General features: G+C 37.3%; 1 protein-coding gene and 2 non-coding genes across 4 annotated transcripts in view; all 3 read right to left on the bottom strand.

The window, feature by feature from the left end:
* Nucleotides 1-3,767: 3,767 nt before the first annotated feature.
* LOC114696305 lies at nt 3,768-3,836 on the bottom strand. The gene has a single exon (XR_003734987.1). It is a non-coding gene; the product is annotated as a small nucleolar RNA U2-30 (small nucleolar RNA).
* Nucleotides 3,837-3,957: 121 nt separating this feature from the next.
* LOC114696306 lies at nt 3,958-4,040 on the bottom strand. The gene has a single exon (XR_003734988.1). It is a non-coding gene; the product is annotated as a small nucleolar RNA U2-19 (small nucleolar RNA).
* Nucleotides 4,041-5,593: 1,553 nt separating this feature from the next.
* Nucleotides 5,594-22,557, bottom strand: part of Frmd3 (FERM domain containing 3) — a 194,689-nt gene continuing 177,725 nt past the window's right edge. Inside the window, exons 14-15 of one of the 2 annotated variants that reach the window (XM_028873961.2) lie at nt 19,712-20,167; nt 5,594-6,840 (exon numbers count right to left, since the gene is read on the bottom strand). In XM_028873961.2, coding sequence (XP_028729794.1) covers nt 6,827-6,840; nt 19,712-20,167 — 470 coding nt within the window. In that variant the 3' untranslated portion in view covers nt 5,594-6,826. Of the gene's footprint in view, nt 6,841-18,325; nt 20,168-22,557 lie in introns of those variants that run through there. The other variant, XM_028873960.2, reaches the window with a different exon arrangement.

Here is a 22,557-nt window from a genome sequence, read left to right as displayed (position 1 = left end):
CTGTTTGCAACTGTACCAAGTCACTGTGTGTAAGTGTGTCATGTCCCAGCACCACCACTTGGTGCTGCAGGAAATCCTATCAGCATGCCTGCTGTGTCTGACTGTTGCCACTGGCTATGACTCTTCACATGCTTGCCAAGTGCCAGTGCTGCCATTGGTGGAAAGGGTAAGCCCATTTACACAATTCCCATGTCCCAGTACCACAGCATGGCTATCTGGGCATGTTTGTTCACATGCTTGTCATGTCCCAGAACAAACACATGACAGCGAGGGCATGCCTGTCAGCAGCCGTGCCATGTCTCATTGTGGCCTGTGCATGCTTGTTTACATGCCTGCATGTCTTATAGTAGCCACAAGGCAGCCTGGACAAGCCTGTTTGCATGCTTGCTTTATGCTAGTACCAAAGGATGGTGACTGGGCTTGCCTGTTTGAATGCATTCTTTGTTCCAGTACCAACATGTGGCAGCCTGCAAATGCCTGTTTGCATGCTTGTTGTGTCCCAACATCACCCTGGGACAGCAGAGGCTCGTCTTTTTATATGTGAGTTGTGTCCCAGCTCTGCTGAGAGGCAGTGTGGGCAACTGTGCCATGCAATTGTGCCATGTCCTAGTGCTACCAAGCTGAGGGACCCACTTGTCATGCTTGATATGCTTGCCATGTCCCAGTGTAGTCACAGGTGAAAACAACCTCACCTGTTTGCACAACTGCTGTGTCCCAGCACCACCAAGTGGCAGCCTGAAAACACCTCTTCACAAGCCTACTAAATCCCAGTTTTGACATGAGACAGTCTCAAGATGTCTGCTTGCATACCTGTTGTGTCCTTGCACTACCACATGGTGGTCTTGGTACACCCAGTTGCACACATTCTGTGTCCCAGTGCTGCCACATGGCACCATGGACATGTCTATTTGTATGTCTGAAGTGCTTCTGTGCCCTGCATAGTGGCTTGAGCATGCATGCTCACACACCTGCCATTTACTGGAGCCATCACCTGGCACCGACGATATTCTTGTTCAAACCCCTGCCATGTTCCAGAAAGGACACATTGTGGTGCTCTTATGGCTGTTTGTATGACTGCCATTTCACAGCACCACCACTTGGTGGCCAGGACACATCTCTTCTATCAGGTTCAGTGTAACTGGATTTATGTTGACATCTTTGATCTGTTTGGACTTGAGTTTATGCAGGGTGATATATATGGATCTATTTGCATTCTACTATATGCCGACTTCCAGTCATGTCAGCACCATTTGCTGAAGATACTTTCTTTTTTCCATTGTATACTTTTGGCTTCTTTGTCAAGAGTCAGATGTCCATAGGAGTGTGGATTTATGTCTGGGTCTTCGATTTGATGCCATTGACTCATCTGTTTGTTTTATGCCAATCAATACCACACTTTTTTTTAATGACTATAGTTCTGTAGTAGAGCTTGAAATTAGGGATAGTGATACCAGAAGTTCTTGTATGGTACAGGATTGTTTTAGTTATCCTGGGTTTTGTTTTTTTTTTTGTTTTGTTTTGTTTTGTTTTTTTCCCCCATATGAAGTTGAATATTGCTCTTTCAAGGTCTGTGAAGAATTGTGTTGGAATTTTTATGGGGATTGCATTGAATGTGTAGATTGCTTTTGGTAAGATGGCCATTTTGACTATGCTAATCCTACCAATACAGGAGCATGGGAGGTCTTTTCCATCTTCTGATATCTTCTCCAGTTTCTTTCTTCAAAGACTTGAAGTTCTTGTTATACAGGTCTTTCACTTGTTTGGTTAGAATTATCCCAAAATACTTTATATTATTTGTGGCTACTGTGAAGGGTGGTGTGTCCCTGATTTCTTTCTCAACTGGTTTATCATTTGTACATAGAAGGGCTACTGATTTTTTTAATTAATCTTGTATTCAGCCACGTCACTAAAGGTGTTCATCAGCTGTAGGAGTTCCCTGGTAGAATTTTGAGGGTCGCTTATGTATACTACCATATTAACTGTGAATAATGATACTTTGACTTCTCCCTTTTTCCAATTTGTATCCCCTTGATCTTCTTTTGTTGTCTTATTGCTCTAGCTAGAACTTGTAGTACTCTATTGAATAGGTATGGAGAGAGAGGATAGCCTGATTTTAGTGGAATTGCTTTGAGTTTCTCTCCACTTAATTTGATGCTTGCAATAGGCTTTCTCTATATTGCTTTTTTATTACATTTAAGTATGCTCCTTGTATCCTGATCTCTCCAAGACTTTTTTTTTAAAGATTTATTTATTTATTTATTATGTATACAGTGTTCTGTCTGCACATATCCCTGCAGGCCAGAAGAGGGCACCAGATCTCATCACAGATGGTTGTGAGCCACCATGTGGTTGCTGGGAATTGAACTCAGGACCTTTGGAAGAACAAGCATTGCTCTTAACCTCTGAGCCATCTTTCCAGCCCCAACTCCAAGACTTTTATCATGAAAGGGTATTGGATTATTTCAAAGACTTTTTCAGCATCAAATGAGGTAATCACATGTTTTTTTTTTCTTTCTTTCAGTTTGTTTATATAGTGGAGTGGATTACATTGATTGATTTTCATATGTTGAACCATCCCTGCATTTCTGGAATGAAGCCCACTTGATCATGGTGGATGATCTTTTTGGTGTGTTCTTGGATTCAGTTTGTGAGTATTTTATTAAGTATTTTTGCATCAAAGTTGATGATGGAAGTGTCAGTCTGAGTAAAAAAAACACTTAATGCTTACCGGCATTTTCTCATGCTGCTTGCCCGGCTACTTGTCCTGGCAGGCAGCTGCAGGCGGTGACTTCTTCTGCCTTCCTGTTCTTTTATTTCTCCTCTTTGTTAGTCCTGCCTATACTTCCTGCCTAGCCACAGCCAATCAGGTTTTATTTATTGACCAATCAGAGCAACTTGACATACAGACTATCCCCCAGCACAGCCAAGTGCAGATCATCTCAGACACCTGCACTCAGGCCCGTGCTCCTAATCATCCTCTATGCGGACCTGCTGGGTAAAGCCAGTCAGTGTCAGTCTGAGTAAAAAAAAGAGCAAGTGAGTGTGCAAGAGTATGCCAAGAGGATATTATGAATGTGTTGTGTGTATATAAGTGTATGAGTGTAGAAAGGTGCACTGGGTCAGAAAAGTGCAAGGGTGCGTGTTTATGTCAGTGTGCAAATGTTTATAAATGTGTGGATATGTGAGCGTGTAAGAGTATGTTAGAGTGTGAAAGAATGTGAGAACATATGACTGTGAGTGGATGTATGAAAATGTGTGTGAGCATATTTGATTGACATGCAAGGTGTGAAAATCTGTGGCTATAAAAGTGTGTATAATTAACCACCAATATTTGTGATTATATTTGCATGACTGTGTGGGTGTTCAACTATGTGTAAGCATATGATTGTGTGTCAGTGTGAGAAATGTATGTGTATGTGATGCAATGCTATGCAAGTGTTGGAAAGTGAGTGTATGAATGTATATATGTGATTCTGTGTGAAAGAGTATGTGCAAGACTTTCAAATATGCATGCATGCATAAGAGTTTGTGTGTGTGAAGATTGTGCATGTGTGTTTGAAAGAATTTATAAACATGTGCAGGAGTGAGTATGTGAGACATTGTGTATAAGAGTTTGTGTTTGAATATTTGTGAGTGTTTGAGTGTATCTATGAGTGAGGGGTAGGGCTCCCATTAGGAATAGGGATAGGGTAGTGCTGGGTAGGGTTTATAGTGAGGTGTATGTTTAGAAAAAGCTTTATGTTTTTTATTTATTTATTTTATTTTTTTGAGCTCAGGTCAAGTGTAGAAACCTTTATAGTGACAAGTTCAGTTCTAAAGCCTTTTCATCATTGCTCAGAAATGATCACACGCCCCACAGACATACCCCTTCTCTCACCATCCATACCACCCCCAACACACACCCTTTCTCTCACCATACACAGACCCTAATTGTTTTAAGTATTTTGTAGTTTTGCTTCTCAGAACTATAGGGATCATGCACCAAGCAGACCGAAAGGTCTTCTGATGCTCAGATTTGGCTAAAAGCTTTATCTTTAAATTTAGAGTTATGGTTAGGATTAGGAATACAGATGTTGTTATGGTTAGATAAAAGATTAGGGTAATTCTGAGAGTCATTGTAGTGCTAGGTCTAGGGTAAGAGTTAAGGTCAGACTTAGGTCTAGCCTTCTTTTAAGGTTAAGGCTAGGCTTAGTAATATTGTTAGGCCTGGGTGAGGGTTAGGTTAAATGTTAAGATTTGAAAAAGTGTTCAGGTAAGAGTTAGGGATAGTTATGGTGAGGACTGTGATTTATTTATGTGTGTGTGTGTGTGTGTGTGTGTGTGTGTGTGTGTGTGTGTGTGAGAGGGGGGGGGAGGGAGGGAGAAAGGAAGGGAGGGAGGGAAAGAGAGAGATTGATTGATTGATTGTGGGTCAAGGTATGTGATTCTTTGTTACTATGCATGTCTTTGGTGTGTGTTTATATGTGTGGTCAGGTTTAGGGTTAGTTTTAAGAATCAGGTTAGAGAAAGGGTCCAGAAGGGTTAGAGTTTAGGTTACTACTACAATTCAGTTTATGGTTAGGTTTAGGGTTAAGGTTAAATTTAAGAATATGTTTAGAGTTAGGATTAGGGTTGGGGCTAGGATTAAGGTTAGGGTTAATGCTATGAAATAGTTTTAATGTTTAGAGTTAGGAATAGGATTAGGGTTAGGTTAGGGTTAGAGTCTAGTGTTAAAGTTTGGATTAAGTTTAGGATTAGTTTTAGGATTAGAGATAGGGCTGTGATATTTTAATGGTCAAGGATAGATTTAGGGTTAGTGTTCTTATAAGCATTAGTGTTAGGGTTAGATGTTGGGTTGTAGTCAGGATTAGGTTTGGGATTAAGGTTAGGTTTAGGGCTAGAATATTGTTATGGTTAGGATAGATTTTTGGATTGTGGTTATTATTAGCATTACCATGAGGTTTGGACACTGGGGTATGGTAGGGTTATAAGTAGGCTCATTTTAAGATTAGGATTAAAGTTTTGGGTCGAGAAAATGTGAAATTTAGGGTTACCATTAGGATTAGCAGTTTTAATATGGTTAGAGATTGGGTTAGTGTTATGGATATGTTCATGTTATAGTTAGGGTTAATACTAGGTCTAACTATAATGCTTGAGGTAAGTAAGGGTTCATGTAACAGATAGGGGTAGGGTTAATATTAATTTTTTGCTAGTATTAGGATTATGGTTATAATTCACTATGCTGTTAAGGCTATGATTAGCTGGAGGGATAGGAACAAGGTTAGTTTTAGGAATAGGAATGGGCTGATGGTTAGGTTTAGGATTAGGATTAGCTTTAAGACTAGACTAGTATTAGAGTTATATTTAGGGTTGGCATTAGGGATATATTCAAGTTTATGTATAGGGTTGCACTTACTGTTACTAACATGGTTATGGTTAGGGAAGTGCTTGTTAATATTCATCTGTAAAATTTAATTTAAAATTTTCTCCTTTGCAATTTATAATTTTGGGTCAAATACATGCTACGAGCATTGTAGTGAATTTCTATGTGAGTCTTCTTTTCTTTCTTTCTTTTTTTTTTCTTTTTAGTGCTGAAAGTATATTCTGTACTTAGGGCTTCACCCATGCTAGGTAAGTCCTCTATCACTGAACTAACTATACCTGGATCCTGTGATTGTTGATGAGTGTGAGTGCTGTGATTACAAAGCAGTAATTCTACTTTGTTTCAGTTTGTCACTGATACAAAGTAACATCCTAGAAGAGCCGCTGAGAGTATCTAGTGAGTACAGAATTCCCAGAATAGTATTAGATGATTTATTTTGCTATGGCGTGCTTTTTCAAAACATCCTGTTTCACTGTCAAAAGATGCGTATTTTTTATATGGATGAAGTATTTGGTAACCACTTAACCAGGAAGCACTATAATTACATGGCCACCATTGTAAGCTATAGCCTGAATTGCTGCTTACAGAACTGTAACCTCAAACCATGTTATAAAATTTAGGTTGACTGAACAGAGGTTAGATTTGATTCACAGCGGCAAAATTACAGTAGACCTAAACAAGAACATTGAATTTTTAACTACTTCTGAACCATGTAGCTGTCACACTTTATGTAAACTAACATTGCTTTCATAACATGTTCTCCATCCTGAAGTGTATTCTCCCCAGAAATTCAATCATCAGAATAATAATTCTGTGATTTAGTAGAATCAAACTGATGGATACTAGCTGGAGAAGTTGCCAGAATTTGCAAGGTGTGTTTTAATATCTAGTACCCACAGAAAATATCTCTTTATCCTATTAAGAGTATTCTTCTGTAACCATGAAAATGACCTTGGTGCCCTTTCTAAAGAGATATGTGCAGTAACAAAGGATGTAGAATAGGGATATATGGTTCCAACCAACCCTCTATTAGTTATTAACTGATTCTTGGTTCCTTCTCTCATTAGTGAAGGCTGTGAGGACCCATATTGGTGACAAACATCCTCTAATGCCTGGGGCTTAGCCAAGAACAACCTTCTGCATACTTTCTTTTGTTTTTGTGACACTGGAACACAACCAAAGTATCACTGACCTAGGTATTACCCACCACCATGCCACCATTCCAATTCCCAGTAGATAAAAGACACAATGGCCAACAGATGATTCAAATCAGCTTTACTAATGGATGGATCAATGCAGCTGAAGTCTGAGGCTAAGTGGTGTTTCTTTCTTCCTCTCTGAAGTGATGACAGCTGAGCCCTTTTGGCTGGCTCACAAATTTATCCACCCAGTCAGAGAGAGAGGTTGGAATGTGGAGAACCGATATTGGAAGGGTCCACCATGTGCAGGTCCTGCTGAGTCTGTTTATGGCATAGAGACTGGAAGTCCAAAAGCAGGTCCAAGACAGACAGGAAAAGAGAGAGAAGTAGGAGGATAAGTAAGTAGGGACCTTCAGGACATTATCTCCCTCAAGTAGAGAAAGTCAGCCCAAAGATGCTCAAGTTCCATGAACCACAACCATGTCTGAAGTCACCCCATAGGCAAAAGCATCTCACTAGTACTTGCTCTTTAGGGAAAGTTGTGAGAGAGTCTTCTTCTATTTGACTCAGCAGAAAATAACGGATAAAAAGGAAAAGTAGATGTGAACTTGGGTCAGAAACTCAAAGTACTGCACCATAAATAAGTGGCAAAGTGCTATATTCTTGAAGCCCTTAGGCTCAACAAACACTTATTCAACCTGCCTCCATGAAAATATGCCCCATCTATCCAATTTCCCCATATCTAACCCTATCTTTGACACAAGACAGAGCATACACATTTTATTACAAATGTCCCACTGTAATAAGAAATTTCAGATTTCTTAATGTTGATTCAAGGCTTAGAGCTGATTATCAAAACTATTTCCTCTTCATTTAAGAACAGAAGAAGAATATTTCCCTTTCCTCATCTAGTGACATTATTGAGTGATGCTCAGTGTAATTTAAAAAAGAAAAGGCATGCAGTGTTTCTAAGCTCTTACCTATGTATGAATCTCTAAATGTCAATGGGTGTTAATACCTTCACGGACACTGAAAAGAGCACCCATAAGAGCTGCCAGAACCAGGACTGTAAGTTCCTAAATCATACAGACTTTGAGTATTAAGCTCTGAATTCTTTTCTGTCCTGGACTTTGGACTCTGTCCTTCTCAGGGCAGTTGAGTAAGAAAAAACATATTCAGGAAACAACCTCAACAAGGGGCTGATCCTGCTTCACATATACAGTATTACTTCTTCAGCTGTGTGGAGTGGTGCTGAACTCAGGCCAAAATTCATCTGAAAATTTGTTACAGCAATGGAGTACACACCAGAGGGACAGCAAAAGTACAATAATAAAATTCTTTCAAGCCTATGACAGAGGGAGGAATTGCATGTCAAGCATAGAAGAGTTAAGTCTGATGCACCTCTCTGGAACATGGACTCCTTCTTTTGGACAGTGGTGATAGTTCCTAATTTCTAACACTTTGAAATCATCTTTCCTATTTTTTCAGCTTATTTTCTATGTCTCGTTTTTTATTAATTATTTTTTCATACAATGTATGTTGATCATATCTTTTTCTCTTCCTCCAACTCTTCCCAAATCTTGCTCATCTCCCTATCTACCAGCTATGTTCATTCATTCATTCATTCATTCATTCATTCATTCATTTTCTCTCTCTCTCTGTCTCTCAAAGAAAACAAAAACAAAAGTCACAACAAACAAGCAAACAAGACAAAGAAAAATCAAAAACCAAAATAAAACAAAAACTATGAGTCCATTTTTTTGTTGAACATCTACTCCTGGGCATGGGGCCTTTTTTGGAGTATGGTTCATTTACCTAGTAACACTCCACTGTAGAAAACTGATTTTCCCTTTCCTAGCAGGTGTCGGTTAGGGGTGGAACTCTGTGTACACTTCTCAGTGCTAAGATCTTGTTTGGTTTGAATCTATGCAGGTCTTGTGCATGCCTCCAAGTCTCTTAGTTTATGGATGTATTGATCTTGTTGTGTTTTGAAGATGCTATTTTCTTGGAGTCACATACCTCCTCTGGCTCTTATAGTCTAGGTACCCCCTCTTCTGCTCATATGATCCTTGAAGGGAGGGCCTTGACAATGACATCCCATTTAACTATGTCTATGCTCCAATTACTCTCTGAACACCGTCCAGCTGTGGGTCTGTGGGTCTCTGAGTTATTTACCATGTATTACAAGAAGGAACTTCTCTGATGAAGGCTGAGCAATGCATTGGTCTAAGGGTATAGAACTATGCCATTGGGAGTCATTTCATTGTTATGTTTGTTTAGCAGAATAATAGTAGTATGTTTTCTCTTAGGGCCTGTGACCTATCGAATTTCAGGATGTTGGCCACATAGCAGTGTTGAGTGAGCATGGGTTTCATTTCCTGGAGCAGGCCTTAAATCCAACAAGAAAGTGGCTGGTTTCTTCCATAACAATTGTGCCACTATCCTACTAATATATTTTACAGGCAGATCGCTGTTGTAGTTTATGGGTTTGTAGCTGGGCACTCTTGATGATTAACTTTCTCTTCTAGTTGTGCACAGAGTACCTTCTTGCACTATGAATGCTAGTCAGTAGGGGTGAAGCTTCTAGTTGGATACCAGCTCAGTTTCTTTGTGTTCAATGACATAAGTAAGTAGTTGTGGAAGGTAATAATTAGCTTTAGTAATAGCTTGTGATCCTTTGTGTGTGTGGGGGGGGTTATGGGATCCTTTTGTCTAATGACTCTAAAAGACATAACCAATTCCCAGCACTGGGGGTTTTACTTGGTGGCATAACATGTTTAGTTAGGGGTATTCTCTTGCTAACTATATGGTGATCCCATTTAAATTCATTTCGTATATGCATATGTTTTAGGAAGCTTCTATAGTAGCAGGTTTCTGTATGGCTGTTCAAAGGGTCTTTAGTATTGGTTGTTCACCATTCCCATATTCTCTCCTTATCCTGCCATCCCATTCTCCTCCCCATTTAATGTTCCTTTTCTGTATTCCTCTTTATCTCTTTATAACACTATATGCTATTTTCCTTCGTTGGGATATCTTCTTCTCCCCAACTGGTCTCTTACTAGCTACCTAACCTCTGTGGATATTTATTTAAATATAAATATCTAAAGCTTGAAAGCTAAAAGAGAATAAAGTTAAAAATAGAATACATGCATAATTTGTCTTTTTGGGTCTGGGTTACCTCATTAAGGACGGTATTTTCTATCTTCATCTATTTACCTGAAAATTTCATAATTGTGTTTTGCTTAAAAGCTGAATAATTTTATGTTGTTTTAATTATCCACTCATCAGTTAATGGACATACAGGTTGTTTCAATTTTCGGGTTATTATGAATAAACTGGCAATAAATATGGATGAGTATGTATCTCTGTAGTATGAGGTAGAGTAGTTTGGGTATATGCTCAAGAGTAGTATAGCTGGATCTTGTGGGAAATCAATTTTTAGCTTTTTTGAAGAACCTTCACACTGAGGTCCATAGTAGCTGTACCAGTCTGAACTCTTACCAGAAATGAATGTGTTCTCCTTTCCCCACACTCTTATCAGCATGTGCTGTCAAATGTTTTATGGATGTTGTCCATTCTAACTAGGGTCAGATGAAATCTCAAAGTAATTAAGTTGTATTTTTTTCTTCTGGCTAAGAATGTTGAACATTTATTAAAGTGCTTCTCAGCCATTTGTCTTTCATCTTTTGAGAACTCTGTTTAACTTTATACTTCATTTTTAACTAGGATATTTGTCTTCCTTCCTTCCTTCCTTCCTTCCTTCCTTCCTTCCTTCCTTCCTTCCTTCCTTCCTTCCTTCCTTCCTTCCTTTTCTTCTTTCTTTCTGGGACACAGTTTATCTGTGTAGTTCTGACGGTCTTGGAACTCACTCTGTAGACCAGGCTGGCCTCGAACTCACAGAGATCTACCTGCCACTGCCTCCCGAGTGCTGGAATTAAAGGCATGTGCCACTGCTGCCTGGCTATATTTATTTATTTAATGTTCAGGTTTTTAAAAAATATATTCCAGACACTAATCCTCTATCAGATGCATAATTGATAAAGATATTTTTCCCCACTCAGTATGCTGGCATTTTTTGCACACATGATGGTATCCTTTGCTACACAGACGTTTGTTGTTCTTGCTGATTTTAGTTTCATGTGGTCCCATTTATTAACTGTTAGTCTTAGTGTTTATATTGTCATTGTTCTGCTCAGAAAATCCTTTCTTGTGTCAATGAGTTCAAGCCTATTCTTTACTTTATCTATCAGATTCAGTGTATCTGGTCCTTCATCCACCAGGAGTTGAGTTTTGTGTAAGAAGGTAGACATGAGCCTATTTTCATTCTTCTATGTGTAGCCATCTACTTTGACCAGCGACTTGTGTTGGAGATGCTCTCTTTTTTCCAGTGTATATTTCTGGCTTCCTTGTAAAAAAAAAAAACAACAGGTGTCCGTAGATGTTCAGAATTATGTTTGTGTCTTTGATTAGGCGCCATTGTTCAATGTGTCTGTTTTTATGCCAATACTCTGCAATACAACTTGAAATTGTGATGCTGATAGCTCTAGGAGTTCTTTTATTTTTCTGGATATTTTTTGCTACCCTTGGCTTTCGTGTGTGTGTGTGTGTGTGTGTGTGTGTGTGTGTGTGTGTGTGCGCGCGCGCGCGTGCACTTCAATATGAAGTGAAAGATTGATCTTTTCATTTCTGTGAAGAATTGTGTTAGGATTTTTGTTTTACTGTTTTATTTTTAGATATTGTTTCCCTGATATCTTTCTCAGTATGTTTGTCATTTATATATAGAAGTCTACTTTTATGTGTTAATTTTGTATCCTACAACTTTTCTGTAAGTGTTAATCAGCTGTAGGGGTTGACTGGTGAAGTCTTTAGGGCCTTTTATGTTTAAAACCATGTATTTGGCAAAAAGATACTTTGCCTCCTTCCATTCCTATTTGTATCCTCTTGATCTCCTTCAGCTGGGTTAGTGTTCTAGCCCAGACTTCAGGTACCATATTCAATAGGTGTGGAGACAGTGGACTTGTCTTCTTCCTGTGTTTAGTGGAAATGGTTTGAATTTCTCTCCATGTAAGATGATGTTGGCTGTAGGATTGCTGTAAATTACCTTTATTATGCTGTGATATGTCCCTTGTATGCCGAATCTCCCAAGACTTCTATCACGAGGGGATATTGGATCGTATCAAAGGGCTTTTCTGTATCTAAAGAGATTTTTCAGTCTGTTTATATGATGGGTTACATTACTGATTTACATGTGTTGATTTATATGCATGCATCTTTGATGAAGCTAACATGATGATGGTTGTATAATTTTTTATGTGTTCTGTAATTTAGTTTGCAAGTGTTTTATAGAGCATTTTTGCATCTGTATTGTGGTGGTTTGAATAAAAATGTTCCCCAGAAAGTCATATATTTGTATGCTTGATCCTTAATTGATGGAACTTTTTTGGGGAATTTCTTGTTCTATTATTGCAAAGAGACACCACAACCATGGCAACTCTTACAAAAGAAAGCATTTAGTTGAGAGCTTGTTTATAGTTTCAGGTTTATTCATTATCATCATGGTGGGAAGCGTTCTGCATTCTGATCTATAGGGAGAGAGAGAGAGAGAGAGAGAGAGAGAGAGAGAGAGAGAGAGAGAGAGAGAGAGAGAGAAACAAGAACTGGGCCTAGCATAGGTTTTGGAAACCTCAAAGCCCATCACCAATGACATAATTCTTCAAACAAGGCCACACCTTCTAATCCTTTTAATCTTTTCATATAGTTACACTACCTAATTACCAAACATTCAAATATATGAGCCACTTTTATTCAAAATACTATAGGAAGTCTTATGAGATATTGCCTTGTTCGAGGAGGTGTTTGGGGATGGCCTTTGAGGCTTCAAATATTCATGTCAGGTCCAGTCTTTCTCTCTGTGTTTGTCTGTCTGTCTGTCTCCAACTTGTAGATAAAATATAAGCTCCCAGCTACTCTCTAATACCATGCCTGTGTGTCTACTGACATATTCCCCACCATGGAGCCTGCCACCCAGCTTCCAAATAAATCACACACAGAGGCTTATACTTAATTATGAATGACCCACCTTAGCTTGGCTTAGTTTCTTGCCAGTTTTCCTTAAATTAACCCATCTATCTTTTGCCTCTGAGCTTTTCCTATTCTAACCTCTGTAAATTCTACTCTTACTCCGTGGCTTGCTGTATAGCTGAGTGACTGGCCCCTGGAGTCCTCCTCCTACTCTGGCTCCAAGATCCCCACTCCCTCCTCCCAGTTTTTTCCTTCTATATATACTCTCTGCTTGCCAGCCCCGCCTATCCTTTCTCCTGCCTTGTTATTGGCCAGTTCTTTATTAAACCATGGGGTTGTTTCACATAGGCACAGTAACACAGCTTCACAGAGTTAAATTAATGCAACATAAACAAAAGTAACACATCTTAAAATAATATTTTACTATACTACCATTAGGTCTTTGAATGTATAGTATAGATTCTACACTGAATACATGACTGAGCTTCTTCGGTTGGGAGATTTTTAATTACTGCTTCTATTTCCCTAGGGTTTTCATGCTTATTTAAGTCACTTATTCCACCTTGATTTGACTTTTGTAGGTCATATATATCAAGAAATTTAAAATATCATTGACCTTCTGAATTCCATTGGTGTCTGTTGTAATGTCTTAATTTTCACTTCTAGTTTTATTAATTTGGGTCTTTTCTCTCCATCTAATGGTTAATTGGGCTAAGGGTTTGTTAATGTTGCTGATTTTTTTTCAGTGAACCAACTCTTTATTTCATTTTTTGTATTGGTTTTGTTTGCTTATTTGTTTCTATTTTATTGATTTCAGCCCTGAATTTGATTATTTCTTCCCATCAACTTTTTTTGGATATTCTTTCTTCTTGTTTTTATAGAGATTTTAGGTATGTGTTTGAATTACTAATATGAGATCTCTCCAATACCATACTGTGGGGACTTAGTGTTAATAACTTGTCTCTTAAAACTGCCACTTTGTGTCTTATATGTTTGGGTATAATATATTTTCACTTTCACTCAATTCTAGGACATTTTTAATTTCCTTTTAGGTTTCTGTCTAGACATATTTTTCTTTAAGTTGAGTTGTTCAGTTTCCATACTTTCTGCTGTTTTTTGTTGTTGATAGTCAGCTTTTATCCATAGTAGCCAGATAGGATGCAGGGTGTTATCTCAATTTTCTTTCATTTGTTTAAACTTGCTTTGTATCCTAATATGCACTCAATTTTAGAAAAAGTTGAATGAGCTTCTGAGAAGCAAGAATTTTCTTTAGTTTTTGAGTAGAATGTTCTATAGATGTATGCTACACCCATTTGATTTATGATGTTATTTAACTCCCACATTTCTCTGTTTATTTAATTATTTCTTCTAGATGAACTGTTTGTTGGTAATAGTGGGCTATTGAAGTTACCCACTATCACTGTGTAAGGGTCAATATGTGATTTTTAGCTGCAGTAGTGCTTCTTTTATGAAAATAGGTGTCCTTTTGTTTGGTGCATAAATGTTTAGAATCGCAATATCCTCTTAGTGAATTTTTGCTTAAATGTAGTAACCTTCCCTATCTCTTTTTATTACTTATAGTTTAAAGTCTATTTCATCAGATATTACAATAGCTTCACCTGCTTATTCCTAGTTACATTTGCTTGGAATATCCTTTTCCAGCCTTTACACCTAGAGCTGGTGTCTGCCCTTGATGGTGAGGTGTGTTTCTTGCATGCAGCAAAAAGATGGATACTGTTATCTAATCCAGTCTGTTAATCTGTATCTTTTAATTGGGGCATTGAGACCATTCATATTGAGTTATTAATAAACAATATTGATTCCTCTTATTTTATTGTTATGGTATGGACTTTGCCCTCTCTCTTTTGATTGTTTGTTCCAGGATTATTATTACTTGTGTCACCTTGGATGCAGTCAGCTTTCAGACTGATGTTTTCCTTCTAGTGCCTTCTATAGAGCTGTGTTGGTAGATGATGCTTAAATATGCTTTCACCATGGAACATTTTTCTTTGTCAGTTGTAATTGATAGTGTTTCTGGGTATAGTAGTCTGGACTGTGATCTGTAGTCTCTCAGAGTTTTCATAACATCTGCTTGGCCCTTTAGACGTCCAGGGTCTCCACTAAAAAAAAATCAGATGTTATTATAATGGTCCTTCCTTTGTATGTTACATGTTCTTTTTCCTTGCATCTTTCAATACCCTTTGTTCTGCACATGGAGTATTTTGAATAATATGTGTGATAGGGAAATTATTTTCTGTTCTTGTCTATTTGGTGTTGTCTATGCTTTTACTTTAATCACTGCCTTTAGATTGGGAAAATTTCTTCTATTATTCTGTTTAAAGTATTGTCTATACCTTTTACTTGGGTTTCTTCTCCTTTCTCCATACCTATTAATTATAATTTTACTCTTTTTATCATGTCATAGATTTCCTGGATGTTTTACACTTGGATTGTTGTTGTTGTTGTTAAAGGAATTAACATTTTCACCAAGTGGTGGTGGAGATGCATGCCTTTAATCCCAGGATTCAGGAAGTGGAGGCAGTCAGAGCTCTATGAGTTTGAGGCCAGCCTGTTCTACAGAGAGAATTTCAGGACAGGCAGGTCTACACAGAGAAATCCTGTCTTGAAAAAATAAAACAAAATGAAACAATTTACGTTTTTTTTTTTTTTTTTTGACTGAGCTATCCATTTTTTCTACCTGGTTTTCAGTTCTGAAAATTTTCTCTTCCATGTCTTTTAATCTGTTGGTTAGGATTACCCCTGAGCTTTTAGTTTAACATCCTGAGTTTTTCACCTCCAGTTTTATTTCAGTTTGTGTTTTCTTCAGTGGTTCTATTTCCTTCTATTTTCATTTCTGGAATTATTATTTTTTTTATTCAGTTGTTTGTGTTTCCATGGTCTTCATTACGACATTTATTTATATCCTATTTAAGGTCATTGAACATGTGTAATTCCTATTTTGAAGTCCTTGTCTTGTGTTTTAGCTAATTTTTTTTCCTCAGGACATATTACAGTAGGGTTTCTGGCTTCTGGAGGAGACATCTTGTTTTAATTGTTCATAGTTTTGGTTTTTTGCTAGGATTCAGGCATCTGGAATTATGGCATTTGAAGAGATTTTGATGTCTTGCTTTTGTTGTGTGGTTTTTTTTTTTCTTTGGTTACTGTTGCCGAATCTGGGTCCTAGCCCAGTGTGGTGCTATGAGGTCCCTGATTCCCACCCTAGTGTGGTGGTTGTGGGGTTCCTGATAGTGGTTCTGCATTTACATGGGGAGTCACAACAGAATACAGTTGATCTACAAGGCATGGCAGGGAAGAACTAAGGCTACTTTGGTCCTGGGTTTGCATCAAGTCCAAAAGGGATAGAAGTAGGCTGGGAGGAGGGGCTGAGATAAGTAGGAAGTAGCGAGCTTAAGAGTAAGTCTGGAGAGACCTGACTGGAGGATAGGAAAGAGGAAAAGTGTAATAGGAAGGAGAAAAATGTGTGGTCTTTAATGGTCTTTGATGATTTCCAGACAACTGTTGTGGCTCTGGGTCTCTGGTAGAAACAAATTCTGTGTATCTGCAGGGAGTCACAAAGGAATTTAGATTGGCGAGAAGAAATGGCTGAAAAGGACAGTGGAAAAGAACTAAGTGGGCCTGGATCATGGTTTTGCACAAAAAGACTGAGTCCCAAGCATATTCCTCTACCATTAATTTGACCAATCATTTCTTTTAAAGTAGAGTGCATTTTTAGTGTTTATTTTTCTGCTTGGGCCTTAGTAACTTCAGTAGAATCTTAGGTAATTTCCTTCATCACCTAACACATATCCCTCTATAGTTTCCACCCATTACTTTACATAAAATAAAACTGAATGATTGAAAAAATATTTTACCCCAGAGTATTTTATTAGTGATTCCTGCTACCATATTAACAGACAAACATTCTGGATGTTGACATAGAAATGCTAATTCCACTATACAAAGTTACATCTTCAATAACAGTAATATGGCCCCATATCTCTTGTTACTTCAATGAAATTAACTCATTGTAAATTCTTCCCAAAATTATGTTTGTAAATATTAGACAAACTACAAAATATACTGTAAATACATAATACACATCATGTTCCAAGCTCAGAAATATGTGATCCTTTACCTACATCATTCTCATTATAGAGCTCATATTAGCACTAAAGACAATTGTGTGTACATTTACTTGCTCTCTTGCGCTCTCTGTGTACACAAATCCACAAATGTACACAAAGTACTTTCATGAAATAATTAAGCACTTAAGGCTCTACATATCATGATATCACTATGTCTGAGAGAGAAAGGAGCAAAATTATTCCACAAATTCCTCACCTGGGGCAAAATTAGCACAAGTAAGTATGTATGAAAGGCATGTGGGCTATATCTATACAAACACATACATACATACATACATATCTTTTGTAAGTACACATATACCAATGGAATAGAATATTCAAATGCAAATGTACTTGCTTTGAACTCTCAGTCTCACTATTTTATATACTGGCTACCCTTTGAAGAATCCCTTCTTCATTTGATTCAAACATCTGATGAAATCTTTTTAACAGTAAATGGATATTTCTTAAAGGCTTTAATTCTATACCAAATAAATGACATTATAGGATCCCAGTGTTAGGCTTTATCATTATTGTGTTAATTTAGTGGTCCCTATTCTATCTTTCCCTAAAAGTATTTCTAATCCACAATGAACTGTTCCTCAAGAGAAGGGTGATGCAGGCTGTTAATGTTAAAACTATCTGCATCTTGTTCCTCATTACAAATCTGCATGCATGTATTACATGTTATATCTATCTTGTTTTCTTTTTATATTTCATAATATAAACATGCTATTTCCATAATTTAAAAATATTATTTAACTTAAACATTATTTTTAAAAGAAGCCCAGGTGAGTTATCTTGGTCAGCACTTCAAAGAAAATAGGAAGCACAAATAAAACGGTGGCATTTTTTTTTTTTACCAACTGCACTGGAATTTCCCTATGCCAGAGAGTATGAGTTCAAAGTCATATGAGAGAAAAAGAGAAAAATTAAAATTTCTATCAAAATGCTGATCAGTAGCAAACTTAGAAAAAAAGGCTTAAAGTTCCAGTTATAGAAAATATATTTCTATATCTGTATAAATTATGGATACAATAGCAAGTATATATTATAATGCATTCAACTCAAAGTCCCGAGAGCTGACTTTCAAAGTTCACTTTCAAAATAATCATCTAATAAAACACTCAGAGCTGCACTAAGTAAGCATGGCTATAGTACTCAATTTGTGTGTCCAATCTCTTCATAACCAAAGGCAATGGGATCTTTTCATACATAGGTAAAATCTCCATACTCTTTTGATTCTTACTCTTTATACAGTGTTGGTAAGTGACCAGCAATGGAAAGCACCAGATGTTTTCTATCTTGGGTTCACTGATATGAAGGAATGTACTACAGGATTTATCATTTCCTTTGTCTGTTATTCTCTTCCATTGTCTACTTCACCAAAGAGAAATGGTGTATCATCTGATTCACTTAATTATTTCAATGGTAGCCTCAATTACAAGAGTTCAGAACTTAAAGAAACCCATAAAGGAAATCTCTCTCTCTCTCTCAATCTCTCTCTCTCTCTCTCTCTCTCTCTCTCTCTCTCTCTCTCTCTCCTCTCTCTCTCTCTCTCTCTCTCTCTCTCTCTCTCTCTCTCTCTCTCTCTCTCTCTCTCTCTCTCTCTCTCTCTCTCTCTCTCTCTCTCTCTCTCTCTCTCTCTCTCTCCCTCTCCCTCCATGTCTCTTCCCCCTGTCTGTCTCACTGTCTTTGTCTATTTCTCTCTCTCTCTCTCTCTCTCTCTCTCTCTCTCTCTCTCTCTCTCTCTCTCTCTCTCACACACACACACACACACACACACACACCCTTAAAATTTCATCCATAGAATCACAATGAAAAGCATGAGGGATCCCAAATATTTACCTTAAAATTTCTCCACTTTTATTAACTAAACATGGTTTTGTGAACTCAGAAATTGAGTGCACAGCTCTTTACATTGAGTGCCAAATGTATCACCATCACTTCCATAAAAGCAACCATAAGCTTATCACCTCTTGCCTAGCTGTCTCACCAGAACTCTTCTTTGCTACCTTCTATTTGCCAAACTCCTCCTGCTTTCACACAGATTAGTAAACAATAAACAATTAACTAGTGGATCTTTTACAATTTTACTATTACAAGTAGTTTCAATTTCTTTTAAAAACACTCTGCTTCCCCAGCCCAAACATATGGGCAAAATGCAAATGAATTTGTAAGATTATCTTGTTGAAAACTAGACCCCACAATGTCAACTCAGTGTTCTCCTTGCTCACATCTTCTAGTTCAATCATCTGTTTTGAATACTTACTATAGTTTCTTACTATTGTTTTTCAAAGTCATATGCAGGTAATAAATTATGGGATTAGTTAGCCAAAAAATATCTTTAAAAAAATCAGGTGCCAAAACACTAAAAAATTCCATGTGCATTAGTTTTACAATATGTGTACTTAAATAATTCCAGAAAGCTTTTTTTTTGCTAAAAATTTACCAAAATAGTTAGAACACATAAAAATATTATTTTTTTGTTAAAAAAAAAACTGAAAGAAAAACTCAGCATCAACTTATTTGTATAGGCATCAGTAAGAGGATATTATTTTCACCAAAGGTTATATTAAAAAGATTTTTCTTGTATTTTTACTAAAATTCTGATTCTGAACATTATAGTTCACAATAAAGAAACAGGAATACCTAACTCTAATGTACTACATGCTATGGTATGATAAGGAGATTTTTTTTTTTTTTTGGTTACTTCAAGGCTGCCTTTCTGAAGGATAACTAAAAGAATTATATTTGATTTAAATTAACTTAAATTCAGTGAAGTACAGAAAACTAATTTCAAGGTTTGAGCAGTCAGTTAAGAGAAAAGAGCACATCTTGACAACTCAAGGCCAATCAAAACCTAGCATCTACTGAAAATGATACCACCAGTATTGAAGATAGCCCTTAGTCTCATCAGATATGAACCTAGGAACAGCCCAGCATGTAGAGGAAGATGTTGACCTTCCCAGCCACCCACTCCTTCAGGGGACAATAATATTCATAGTGAAACTGCTCAAACTCTGGTGTCTGACGAATTTCGCATAAGAAGGAGAGATCAATACCTGACTCCAAAAGGAGGAGGAGCAGGGGAAATACAAACAGCAGCAGTCCCAGGCCCACCACAAGGAGCCTGGAGAAACTCTTGACCAGGGGGTTGACCCAGATATGGCCGGTCAGGATAGAATAGCTCCATGACAAAGCTTGACGAGCTTCCTTTAGCTCCTCCTCTTCAGCCATCAAAAAGGCATTTTCATCTGCTTCCAGTTCCTCAAATGAATCTGTATCTTCTCTTTCTAATTCGAGCCTAGATGGACAGTCAAAGAGCATGTTGATTTCATCATCATCCACTGGGGTAGGGAGCAGGCTGGCACTGGGATTGTATACTAGTTCAGAGATGGTCAAGGGATCTTCTTTTACTTTATCTTCCTCTTCACTTAGAGGATCTGCACATCGAGCTCTCTTCACTGGTGAACTGGCAACCAGGGGCTCAGAAACATCTGATTTAGGCAATGGGACACCTGGAAAAAATATTATTTTATAAAGTTTAAATATCATATTTTCTTGTTTCACAAAAATCTGTATGTGGAAACAAGGAGAGTTCAAGAAATATGTTAAACTGTTCAGTGGCATGTTGATATTAGACAAAATCATTAGTAAGTTCACAGCTCAACATGATAAACATAAAATAAACAACATTAATTGATGTTTTGAAGTACATACAACATTTAAATATATTATTCAATCTGAAAACCTCAAACTAGAGTCAAGTCTCTAAAACAAATGTAAAAATGATCCAGGAGTACATGGAAATCACAAACGATGTCTTTCAGAGTTCAACCCTATAACAAGCTAGAGTATTATGTGAATTTGCCTTGCAGAGATAATTGAGTAATAATTTCAAAGAATTGGTTTCTATTCTTTATCCCAGGCAAAGTTTTGGGATTTTTGTTATTATTATATTGAGTGAATATGTAATCCACAAGTCCAAAATATGAAAAGCCCTGATATCCAGAGCACTTAAAGCAAATCAAAGTTAAAGATTTCAGTCTTTTTTTTTAATTTCAGATTCTGAGGTTATCAATAGTTAAGCATTAAAGTGTACTCAAATGTTCCAAAATCAGAAAAAAAAAAAAGCCTATGAAATCTGATTTATTTTTGGGCCAAAGCATATGGGGTATATAGTCCTCAATCTGTAATTGCAATTATGTGGTATGTATAAACTTACATTTCCTCTTTTTATTTAATATTTTAAAACATACATTTATATTCCAATAGATTGTTTTTATTGTTATTATTTATAAATGAGGCCAAAGTTCCTAAGTAACTTTAGTTGTCTATTGGTAAAATCATGGAAAAATGAAGAAAGAAAATGTTTTCTGAGTCTTGCCTTTACATATATAGCTTCTTACCTCCATTTATACCATTAATTTTCCATAGATACATGTCCACAAGGCAAACTGGTTAAAGGGCTTGGGATTTTTAAATGCTTATTGGGAAAGATGCATTTCTTAATATTATATTTTACATATATGATATGTAGCTCTAGCCTCTTAATTTTGAGTAGGGTGAATAATGGGAAATAATCAAAACACCAAAGAAGTGTTCTATGTGACAGAGCTATAATACAACATGAAATTGACAACCAGGTACAGTAATTAGGAAAGTGTAAAACAGAATACAGTTAAAAATTCTCTTATCTTTTTTTTATCATTCCAGAAAAAAACAAAAACAAATGAACAACAACAACAAAACAAAAACCAACCATCAAACAATTCCTGGTAGTTCTAGCCTGAGAGCAGAAAACACTTTGACTGGAAAACACCATGTAAGTAATCCATACACAGTTGTGGGTGTCTCTTCTAATCATCATCTACTACAAATAGCAACTTCTCTGATGAGGATTAAGAGATGCATTAATCTGTAGGTATAATGATACATCATTAGCTATTGGCTTAGTCCTATGTCCATTTTGCAGAATAATAGGCGTTCCCTTATGGCCTATTTAACTATAGTTTCATGCCCTGACAATGGTGCCATGTATGGATTTCATTTGTGGAACAGGATTTAAATCTAAACAGAAAGTGGTTGGTTACTACATGATGTTCATGCCACACTTTCATTAATGTGCATATTTTACCAGGCCAGACATTACTGTAGCTTAAAAGATTCATAGCTGGGTAAGACTGATGATTCCTTTCCTTCTCTTTTCACAAGCAAAGCACCTTCAGGAAGTATGTTAAGTCTAAGACAGGCCAAAGAGCTAGTGGCAATCTTTAGCTGCTAGGAGAGGAAGAGTCAGTTTTCTCTAAGACTGCAGCACCTGTAACACTGGTAAGCCCATCACACTCCAGTAGAATGTCACACATCTAAGCACAAATTGGTCTTGATGGATTAGGAAAAAGAAACTAAATTGGGTGAATACTGATAGGGGATATGTGTGAAAAGTATTCTGGCTAGTTTTATGTCAACTTGACTCAAACTATAGTCAGCTAAGAGTAATGAGCCTCGATTGAGAAAGTGCCTCCAAAAGATGGCTGTAGGTCATTCTGTAGAGCATTTTCTCAGTTAGTGTTGATGGGGGAGGGTCCAGGCCATTGTGTGTGGTGCCACACCTGGGCTGGTGGTCCTGTGTTCTATAAGGAAGCAGGGTGAGTAAGACAGAAGGAAAAAAACAGTAAGCACCATATCTACATGGCCTATTCATCAGTTCCTGCCTCCAGGTTCTACATGAGTTCCTGCTTCCTGGATCCTTCCCTGTTTGATTTCCTGTCCTGATTTCCTTCAACAATGGAATATGATGTGGGAGTATAAGTCAAACAAACTGTTTCCAGCCTAACTTGCTTTTGGTCATGGTGTTTAATCTCAGCAACAGAAACCCTAACTGGATAGGAAATGTGTGTGTGTGTGG

The sequence above is a fragment of the Peromyscus leucopus genome, chromosome 2, assembly GCF_004664715.2.
Source record: "Peromyscus leucopus breed LL Stock chromosome 2, UCI_PerLeu_2.1, whole genome shotgun sequence".
Classification (NCBI taxonomy): domain Eukaryota; kingdom Metazoa; phylum Chordata; class Mammalia; order Rodentia; family Cricetidae; genus Peromyscus; species Peromyscus leucopus.
The sequence above is the reverse complement of the archived record's forward strand: the minus strand, read 5'-3'. Positions and strand labels throughout refer to the sequence as shown.